This window comes from Glycine max, chromosome 13 (genome assembly GCF_000004515.6).
Source record: "Glycine max cultivar Williams 82 chromosome 13, Glycine_max_v4.0, whole genome shotgun sequence".
Lineage (NCBI taxonomy): Eukaryota > Viridiplantae > Streptophyta > Magnoliopsida > Fabales > Fabaceae > Glycine > Glycine max.
Window position 1 is genome coordinate 36,478,583 of NC_038249.2, and position 11,238 is coordinate 36,489,820.

The 11,238-nt window shown below is 33.5% G+C and overlaps 2 protein-coding genes across 3 annotated transcripts; one reads left to right on the forward strand and one right to left on the reverse strand.

Moving 5' to 3' along the window:
• Nucleotides 1–4,372: 4,372 nt before the first annotated feature.
• Nucleotides 4,373–8,810, reverse strand: LOC100797841 (uncharacterized). 2 transcript variants are annotated; one of them, XM_006594662.4, is made up of 7 exons: nucleotides 8,309–8,810; nucleotides 8,033–8,101; nucleotides 7,737–7,907; nucleotides 7,093–7,263; nucleotides 6,528–6,737; nucleotides 5,943–6,031; nucleotides 4,373–5,263 (listed from the first exon to the last, which is right to left on the reverse strand). In XM_006594662.4, the coding sequence occupies exons 1-7, from the start codon at nucleotides 8,394–8,396 to the stop codon at nucleotides 4,553–4,555; spliced, it is 1,509 nt and encodes a 502-aa protein (XP_006594725.1). In that variant the 5' UTR covers nucleotides 8,397–8,810; the 3' UTR covers nucleotides 4,373–4,552. The 2 variants fall into 2 exon arrangements, with proteins under 2 accessions (XP_006594725.1, XP_006594724.1); XM_006594661.4 differs by having other exon boundaries at nucleotides 4,373–5,266; nucleotides 8,309–8,809.
• A 1,798-nt stretch (nucleotides 8,811–10,608) lies between these two features.
• LOC102663538 (mulatexin-like) lies at nucleotides 10,609–10,917 on the forward strand. Its single transcript, XM_006595373.1, has one exon. The coding sequence runs from the start codon at nucleotides 10,609–10,611 to the stop codon at nucleotides 10,915–10,917; it is 309 nt and encodes a 102-aa protein (XP_006595436.1).
• Nucleotides 10,918–11,238: the final 321 nt, after the last annotated feature.

The following is an 11,238-nucleotide window of genomic DNA, read 5'->3' on the forward strand; positions in this document are numbered from 1 at the left end:
AATATGAAACTTTTTTATATAATTTTGATTAAAACAAATTAGATTTATTCCATGAAAATCCACAAGAACAACTCAACATTAATGAAAAATTATATTAGCTTGATATTTTTTATATTTTAAATTTACTTTGTCTATGAATTAGAAATAATCTCAAATATTGGAATTTAAAGTAATTATAAAAAATGATTGTGTGATGAAAATATAAAAACTAAAAAATTGGTTTTAGTACTAATTAAATTACATATGGTATCAACATTTTATTATTCAAATATTAGAATTGGTTAAAAGAAACTTAGGCTAATTTTACAATCATTGAAATTTGATACAGTGAGTGACTGTCTGACGGTAGCTAGGAAACCAGTAAAGTCCACAATATGCTGAGCTCGCTTCGCTACTTTATTATTATTATTATTTTTAATTAACTAAGTTTTTACTCTTAGCTAAACTGCTAATGGTGAAAATATTCAGAACTGGTTTTTTTTAATTGAAGGGATACGAGGATAGCAAAGAAGTCAATATACACTCAAATATTAATATTACGAAGATAACAAATGATGTCTATCTATTTCATGTAAACTCAAGTTGAAATTATAATTATAAATATTAAAAATCACAGACTAAAATTACTCGTGTAATAAAAATGTATTACAACTTAAATTAGTGACTTGTTTTTTTAATCTTGGTACAACTTAAAGCAAAAGTAAGAAATCCATTATCTTTTTATTAAATAAGCTTTTCTTGTTTGTTTTGACTCGTCTTACTAAAAAAAAAAAAGTTGCCATATTTTGGCAAGATGCTCGTGTTGGTTGATAGTTCTACCTAACCTTTAAAAGAGAGAGAGAGAGAAAATGACGATTGAAAACAAAAGACAAATGACTGTGACAAATACATACTATTACTAGCAAACAAATCAGCAGAACAACCACCCTCCTAATTAACCCTCTTTATTTATACAAATTTCTGACAACTATTTTTTTAAAATAAATTATTTGATATAAAATTTTATTTTGATATGATGTCAGTATAGTTTTTTTATACAGTGAATTAATGAAAAATTATTTTATATATATTAAAGTCATTATTAAAAAATATTTAATTACACAATAACATATAATTAAATGACGATATACAAAATTTCTTACACTAACATATCAATAAACTTATATTGGCACCTCAATAAATTCAAATTATTATTTTTATAATGGTAATATTGAGGTTAAATTAGATTAGAAATTTGATCTCATACAAGCTACCTATAGTTTTAGGCAAACAAAGTTAGAGTATTAGTTACATAAAAGATAGACTCAGGACAGGAATTTTCATATATATTTCCCAAAGAAAAAATCTTCACATGGTGGTCTTGGATTCAAAGTGGGTTATACATTAGAGCTGGACTAACATCTTTTCAGGCAAAACAAAGAGGTGCACTATGGAAAGATAAGAGATGGTAGAAACGTGGATATTTGGAAGGATAGATGAGTTTCACCATACCACAAATACATGATGGCTTCTTTAAGGAAATTAAGGGCTCTTGTCCAAACTCATGTATAGGCTTAGTCACTAGTCATCTAGCTCGCTAGTTTCTTTTCTCCATCCAAAGCGTATTCCATTATGCTTTAATTTTCTCCTTCAGGAATCATCTCAAGCATCGTCCTCTACCAAAACTTGTAGCAATACTATGTGGTCCAGAATTTGAAAAGTCAAGACTGCTCCCAATTATTGCAAATAATTGATTTGAAGATTATGTAAGAGGGTCTACCAGTAAATTCCAATCTCACTAAAAAAACGCATTTGATTTATTTTATAATCATATGATACAAAATATTTATTAATTTTATCTAATTATTTTTTGTAAAGAAAATATTTGATTGGTCACTTTTAACGAAATCTTATCTCTCAATCATATTTATTTTTTCATTCACTAAGCTTAAATTCGAAATCTCTTTTGATCCTAACCAAAAATCATGATATTAATTCTTGAGATATAGATATCACCAAAATGGGTTTTACTTCTCTCAAAAAATTATTTCCTGCACAACCAAAAAATCAAACTATTGTAAGCATATTTAAGAAACTTAATCATCTATTAATTATATTATACTACTTAAAAAGATTGACTACAATACCACTCGAATCAATAATTTTGTTGGTATATTAGCTTATATTTGGATAAACATTTCAAATGTATTTTTGTTCTGTACTGAACATATTTTCAATTCAGAGAAGAAAAATAGTTGTATCTCTTTAATCTGATGTATTTTTAGAAGGACTCCACCTCTATTTCAAATATGCCTTTCAATGGTACGTCATATGAATTTTAAAATTATGTACCATGCATTTTTTAATACCAAATTACTAAAAAAAGGAAGAAAGAAGATATATTGATTCACGTTTGTGAAATATGAGGGTAATATTATAAGAAATTAATACGTTCTTAATATCAATGAGTTGTTAATCTTTTAAGCATTATATGCTTTATTTTTCCGTCTCAAAATATGCCTTTTGTATAATGCCTTTTTGGAGGATTTTTTCAATCATATTTCCTCCCAGTTTTTAGTCTTTCTTTTGGGGTCTCCCCATTACCACATAAAGAAAAAAAAAAAAAGAAATAGTGATTCTGTTGGGTTATCTAAATTTAGGATATCCAATTATTCATTAAAAGAAAAAAAAAATCCCCTCTCTACCAAAAAAAAAAAAAGATATCTACTTTAGTAAAAAATATCCATTAGTCAAAAGTTCCGTTCCTATCAAATCGAAAGAAAATAAAAAGCTTCAAATAAATTTTCACAATATTTCCAATTATTAGAAAGGGGGATTGTGCATATCAAACTCTACCAAAGTATACATAAATAATTTTCTAAGTGAACCTTTATTTTTACCTGTTAAAATATAAATGTTTTCACTTTAACTTTTGAAAAATTTGATATCAATTTAATACATTGATTACACACAGTATCTATTGAGCAAGGTGACCAATCTAGATGGAAAAGAAAAAAACATAATTAAAAGGAAGATTTTAATAAAGATGAAAAATTAGTTTTTTTAAGTTTAGATTAGTTATCAACAAAGGTTATATTTGACAAAATTAATTAAAAAGTTAGTTAAAAGTTGGAAAGTTGAAAAATTATTTTTATTAAATGGTTGGATAAAATTATATGTTGAAATAGTTTAAAAATATAAAATTATATAAAGGATAAAAATAATAAAATTTCACCTTAAATAGAAAAGATTAAAATAGAATTTTAATAAATGTTTAAGGAAAAAAAATAAATATAAAAAAAATAAAAGTCAAAAACTAACATTTTAAAAAATATTACTTCAAATAAATTTTAAAACTAAAAAATAACTAAAATCTTTTATCAAACTCAGCAAAGAAAAGTTATTAAATACTTCTTACTTATATATGATTACCTAAAAATATTCTATTGAGTGGCTAAATTGATGTCAAAATATTTTGAACAACCAAAAAGTAATAATTCTTTGCATTATTTTTTGATATAGACAATTTAAATCTTAAAAAAAAGCTTATTTGAATTGAGTAAAATTATTAGGATAACAAGATTATTCCTCCAGTATTGAACGCAATTAGGTAGTACCACAGGTATTCTTGCATTATTAAGAGAGTAAATTAATTACAAAATCCTTGCGATTACATATTTGAAGGACAAAAATACGAGTTTGACCTTTTTTTCTTATCACCCAATATTTTCTTTTACTTTGGTGGAAGGCTTACCTTTTTCTTTGTCACCAATCTATTTTCTCATGCAATTGCTGACACAGAACTGCTTGTTGCTTCATACTGCTCAGTAACAGTATTCTATTCTTCTATTAACTAGATGTTAGATCCTTCTCTAATATCAATTATTTAAATTATATAAATTATAATATTAATTAAATTGATATTATATACATTAGAATATATTTTCAAAATATAATATTATAATTTAGTCAAAAAGATTAATCTACTTATTTTTATGATATTTATATGACATTAACGTCATTCATCAAAGTTTTGCAAAATTAAATACGTTTTCAAAGATTAAAAAAAAAGTTTTGTTTCTTACGATTTTTTAGATAATATGGTAATGCACATTAATCTGCAGAAAGAAAACCCTCATTGTTAATAGATATGCAGATGAATCAGTTGCTTGAGTTCCCAAAATGAGATGGATTCCTCCTCATGCCTATGAGATTGACTGAAACAAATACCAAAACACAAGCTGTAATTAGAATCATCTTCAAGAGTGTTTGATGCTTCAGCTAAAAAGATAATGAAATGAAAGAAATAAGTAGTTGGGAAGAAGTAGTTAAGAGGGAGCAATCTCCTTGGAACTTAACAACGTTGCATATTGAGGTGCTAATTTTGTGACAATTTTTCAGAACATGGGTGGAAATCCTCCCACCCGCATGATTCACTAAGCACTGAATGTTTGCTTATAACATAGCTTCAAATACTTGTCAGGTACAGACACACTTCAAACTAATGTAGGTGCACATATTCAGTATAATGGAGAACATAATGCTAGTGAAAAATAAATCATGCAAAACTTGTTTACTGAGAGTTGAATCGGAAGGTCTCCTCAGATGCATACTTAGTTCTCATACTGTAATGGTCAAACTTTGGATTATTATGATCAACAGCCCTTGTCTCAACTGGTTTAGCCTCAGCTCCAACTGCCCCCATAACGACTTCTCCACTCTTTTCTCGTTGTCTGTGTCTTGGCCTTTCTTTCTGGCTCTTAGATTTGGTGTACGGAGGAATCTCAGAAGAACCATAGAATTCAGCATACTCAGGTCGTCTTGACGACCGGTGCTTGCTTGACATAGAGGGGTCCTTGAAACTGCTTGATTTTATCTTTGGGGGCTTCATTTCTGAATATTTCTCAGCTATGGTTGGAGTATGGACCTGTGACGCCATCCGATTTTCGGTAAGAGGAGTATGGACCTGTGATGCCATCCTATTTTCGGTAAGAGGAGTATGTCCTTGAGCATTTTGCCTGTTGACCAATGGAGGCGGCACATCATCTTCAGGCATCACAAGACGATCTTTCAGTGGTGTTAGGCCTCTCTTGGAGTTGCTAGGTCTGAAATGTGAGGGTATGAATTGAATGAATGTGCTAGCTAATGCTTCAAGGGAAAGCTTAGAAAGATCAACAATGAGCTGTCCGAAAGACGGCCATCCCGGCTCCTCTTTACTGCTCTCCAGGATTGGCATGTGTTTCTCATTGCTTGCTAACCCTTTGAACTGTTTTTGTGATGGTTGCTGCTGCATTTGTGCAGTGTAATTAGCCAATCAGCAAGGGCTAAGTACTTTCTTAAAATGAACAGCATCACATAACAATTAAAATATACATACCAAAGCCCAAAGAAAAATAAGATTTTACAGCAAAAGGATGAAATTTAGGGTCTGTTTGTTTTGAGAAAATGTTTTTTGTTTCCATTTCCTCTTTTCACATATAATTTCAAGGATGCTACATTTTATCACTTCGTTTCCAATTTTAAAGATTTATAAAAGTGATATGATAAAGACAACATGTTGTCTGCATTGTTTCCTGTACTAATATTTGAAAATAGAAAACAAAGTAAAAAACAATGTATATTTTTGAAATTACCTATAAAATCAGGAAATAAAAAATTATTAAACCAAACAGGCCTTTAAATGAAGGGTTGATCCTGCCTTTTGCACCTCACATCCTCACAAGTAAAAAGACAATTAAAAAAGAAAGGAAATAAAATATTCCACTTTAAAAACTGAATAAGTAAATTCGAAGTCTTGATTTTAAAAACTGAATAAGTAAATTTGAGCTCATGTTCTGGCTCAACAACATGCAGTAAGCATCCAAGATAAAACAGAATAATTCTGACATAATATGGTTACAACAGGCAAAATGTCATAATTTTGAAATTTCTGTTTTTATAAATCCTATTGAAGCAAAAGATACCGTTTTTGAGAAAAAAGAGGATCCAAATCCCTGCTGAAGCATACATGTAGCATATCCTACTATAACAGCACCAACAACTGTAAGTATATCTGCAGGAAAACCCACAAAATGAACTAAAATCAGAAGTTGATTGGCATTATAGAGAATCTAAAGGACTTGATAAAAAATGCAATCACATCATCAGTTTTCACATTAACATATTCTCCATTGTTTCACTTCTCTGCTAAATACAGCAAATTCACATTATTCAGTAACACCAACACATGCGAATATTTTATGTACTAAAAGCATTTATAGGATAATCTTCTGATAAAGAAAAAATCAGATCCATTAAGAATAACATAGTGAAACTAAATAGTAATTGTCTGACTGGAATATTCCATTTCATTTATGAACCATAGCCAAGGGAGCTAAGACAACGTCTGAGCAAACACATCACTAGGATGAACTAAATCCCCAAGGGACTAGAATCACCTAGGGAAAGAATAAAGTAGCAAAGGAAACTAGGTAATCTAGTAAATAATACAAGGATATTAACAGAATCCAAATGATATCTACTATAATCAACAAGATAAGAATATAAACCTGTACTGGAAATTGAATTAGACTGATAATCACAGTCCTCCTGGTCAAGAGAGATTTGTCGAAGAGCAGCATTTCCTCTATCAATGACCAACAAGGAACAGGTGGGCCGAACATATACCACATCGAAATCATTTGAGAATTTAGCATCCTCACTAGGCCCATCCCTGTAGCCTGCAACATTTGACTTTCCTCCAGCAATGGTTGTCACACCTAAAAAAAAACTCACAAAGATCAGTTACAAATTTTTTTTTCAACATTCTCACTCACAATTTTCTCAATACATTAGGATCCCATAGCCACTGGTTGTATTGTTTAAATGAAGGGATTAACCATTATGCCATGGTATTGAACTGTGGGATTCTCAAGTCAAACACTCTAGCAGATTTCCAGTAAAATGAATAACACAATTGAATCATAGAGCACTAGTAACACTTCTATTGAATTCCTATTTATACACTTAAGTTCAAATTCCATTCTATATTGTCGGATACCAATACACCATATTAGTCCAGAGTAGATCTTGAGTACTTCTAAGTTGCAACTCAAATTGTCAGTTATCACATACCAGCATCTCCAATCTTTCTGATGGCCAGATTCTGAGTATCAGCAACATAAACATTCCCCTTATCATCCACAGTTATGCCTTTGGGATGATTGAAACGAGCATCACTTGGTTTTCCATCCACATGGCCAGTGTATCCCTGAAATGACCCAGCCACCAATCTTCCTCTACTATCTGCAGCCAGGTAACATAATTGACAACACAATTAGGATTCCATAAAAGTAAGCTCGGAAAATGAAGATCACATCATTCAAATTTTCAATTAATCCCATACTCTGTTTAACTTGTTATATAACTTTATCCTGCTAATGCTGTCAAGAGAACCCATGAACAATGTAACATAAAGCTTAGGCTTTAATTTTCCCCTTTTCTTTTTTTCCCTCCTTAACCTTTTTTTATTTTGACTAGATAACTATCAATTCCCTGGTAACTTGAACCAGATAAGTAACTAAAACCCAGATTCCTTCTTTTTTTTCACTTAAATTTTTATCATCATTCTTACCATTCGCCAGCAACATTCAGAACCAATTTGAAAGCATTATGATAAAAATATTAACCTCCAGGAACGTATGTCAAAACTACCATATCCTAACCCATCAAATTTGCTTATAACAGTTACAAAACCTCAAGAGGACGAGCAACCATACATTGGGACAGCGGTGGAGTTATCCGAACAATGTTGCTGTTAATTGCATCAACAGCAAAGAGTTCACCATCCTCCTCAGAGACGCGGATCCTGTAAGGGACAACCCCAATCTCGTTTCCTTCCACAACAGTCTCCACCACGTAACCATTTTCAAATTGAAGAACATTCCCATCTGAAAAGAAAGAAACAACAAATCACATTCACACACACTCACGCACAAACCTTAACCATAAGACTGTTATTCAACAAACTCATCTAAGTCGAAAAGCTCTCACTCAGTAGAGAAAAAGCAATAACCTGAGTGTGGTGTCTTGGAGGTAGACCTTGTCCATTTGATGAGTGAAGAAATATGCTTAATCAACGGCCCTGACTCATTAACATTGTTTAATTAAAGTAACCAGAAAAAAAATTAGCATCGTTTAATTAAAGTAACCAAAAAGAAAGAACAACTGAAAAGACACCCAGTTAGGTATTCATCAACCTTAAGCTAACAGATCGAAAATTTAGCATACCTATTTAAAATTATGGGAAAATTCAAGTTTCGGAAGAAATGGGGGAGCGAGTTTTGCTTACCTGCAGGAGCGGCGTGAGATTGCAAGTGGAGAGAGAAAGTGGGGGCAAGTGCAATGAGAACGAATAAGAAGAAAATGTGATTTCTCATAGCTATTTTGGGACTGATCTGAAGTGGGGCAAGGAGGAAAACGAATGAGCTGAACTAGGTTGTGTGCTTGTGCTGTTAGTTTAAGAATCAGAATCAGAAGAAGAAGAAGGAGCTATGGAGTGATGAAGGAGAGTTTAGGGAAAGAGGAGTTGCAAGCTCAAAGTAGGGGTAGCAAGCAAGTGGAGTGTGTTCGTCTTCTTGTTCTTCTTCTACCTCTTCATCTTGTTGTTGGGAGCACACAGTAACACACACACACTCTCTCTCTCACAGTGTAATAAAAGTGCTTTTGGTAAAAATTAACTTTGGTTTTTGCATTTACGCGGAAAGTGAGATTTTCGAGGGAAGCATGGGAGGCGTGGCGACGAAAGTAAAACGCTTTCGCCTACCTGCTTGCCTTTTCATTCCATCCTCATTCTCATTTTTTGATTAACCAATTAAATTACATTATTTAACTCTTTGCTTAAGAAGTTCTATGATGGAGGGACTGAGGTGCAGGAAGTAATTAACAGTGGACCTAGTAATAAGGGAAGGGGTGCAGTTAGAAGGAAAAACAAAAAGAACCATCACCAAGCTTACATGTGCAATTGTGGCTGAGTTGATAATGAAAAAATTTGTAGGATCATGGTTGTCGAGAATTAGGGGACAATAATAACAGAATTCATTTGCTTGTAATCTTTTCCTAGCACAGAATCACAATTCTGTTAGGAAATTCACACTATAAATATGCACGTGTAATAAAGCTGAAGATCATGAATGAGAAATACATAATTCCTTTCCTCTAGCTTTCTTCTTCTCTTATTCTCCTCTAGGAGGTGTTGGCCCTCAAAGCCAACTATAAACACTGCACCTATCATTTTTTGTGCTTTCATTGAGAGTCCATGGCTGTCTTCCATGGCTGTCATACCAGCTTCAACTACCGCAACTCACACCACTTGCCAAATAGAGCTCCAATGGTTGCCTTCCATGGTTTTCATTCCAGCCCAAACCACCGCAATCCACAGCACCCGCCAAACCACCTTTAACTTTTTCCCGCTGGCGTGGACCGCCTCGAGGCCGCCTTAGCCAAACTTATCCTTAATCGACTCAACCTCGTCGTTGTCGTCGACACCTTGGCCACCACCATCGATAACCTTCTTCAGCGATTGAGCCCTCGCAATCCCATTCCACATTTTTCATCGCCCGTCCCTGTGCAAGCACTAGTTGTCATCATGTTGGACCTTGTGGCCTCAATAACTTAAGAGGGATGAGCTTAGAATGCAGAAGAAGCAACAACAATCAATTTAACAATGTTCTTTAAACATGCAAGGCAAAATTGATTGCTATAAAATAAATGAGATCAGGGAAAAGAGAATGCAAACATAGTTTTATACTGGTTCGGCCACACCCTTGTGCCTACGTCAAGTACTCAAGCAACCCACTTGAGATTTTCACTATCTTTGTAAAATCCCTTACAAAGTCTGAACCACACAGAGACAACCCATCCCTTGTGTTCAGATGCTTTACAACAGGAGACTCATAGTCTCTTAACCAATATCATTGAATAAGAAGAATGGAAGAAGAATTCTCTCTTCGAGAGAAGAATATTACAATGAAGATCCATGGATAAACTCTTAATGGATTTGCAAGTGTTTGTCCAAGAGTTATTGAGAGAGCATTTGACAATGAAGTTCTTTTGGAATCTCTCTCATTTTCTTTTGAGAGGATAAGACATTCTGGACCAGCAAAACTCTCTGCAATTTTGTCCCAAGTCACACATATATATAGGCCTTTGATGGCCATTCAAAATCCAAATGATAAGATGTGACTGTTGACGATATTCCTTGAAAATTCTCTCTGGTAATCGATTACAGAATTAGTATAATCGATTACACAATTATTTTTCTTGAACAGTTGTGACTCTTCATTTAAAATTTGAATTCCCAACGTTCAGAGTCTCTGGTAATCGATTACATATGATGTGTAATCGATTACACACTTTCATGTGCCTTGGCATTCAATTACATGTATTGATAATCGATTACATGTGCCTTGGATGACTTGAAATCTTTTCATTTTGAGGCAAGGCTTCATCTTGAAGAAATCTTGAATCAAGGCTTTATTTGTTGAAACAATCTTGTATTAATATAGAAGCAAAATGAGTCTTGTTTGATTCTTCTTTTGACATCATCAAAATCATGTATATATACATTCACACATCATATCAACTATGCTCATGTCAACTTCGCGGCTCATGCTGACTTCGTTGCCAATGTCGCCGCCGCCGCCCATGCCGACTTCGTCACCCATGCTGACTCCACTACCTATGCCACCTCCGCCGTCCATGCCGCCTCTGCTTCCCATGCCAACTGCGCCTCCATGTCCTGCACCCGTGCAACCATTCCTTCCACCATTGTCGGGTCCACTTCCTATGTCTGTTCTTCATATGCCCAATTTCAGTTTCGCTCGCACCACCATTTCCTTCAACAAGTTCTTCAACATTGTTCCTCTTTATGGGACTGCCATGGCCGCATACAAGCTCTAATCAGTTGCCTTTGCATTATGCTCAACTGCTAAATCGGGTGCAATTTGCCGAAATAGACCTTGGGATCTCGGCATCACTTTTGGAAGCCATGCATTGAATCCCAACACCTTGAGGACAAGGTGTTTTTGCAAGGGTCGTGGAATGACAGAGAGACAGAGGTGCAGGAAGCAACTAACAGTGGACCTAGCAACAAAGGGATGCAACTAGAAGGAAAAACAAAAAGAACCATCACCAAGCCTACATGTGTAATCGTGGCTGAGTTGGCAATAAGGAAATCTACAGGATCATGGTTGTTGAGAATTAGTGGACAACAATAACATA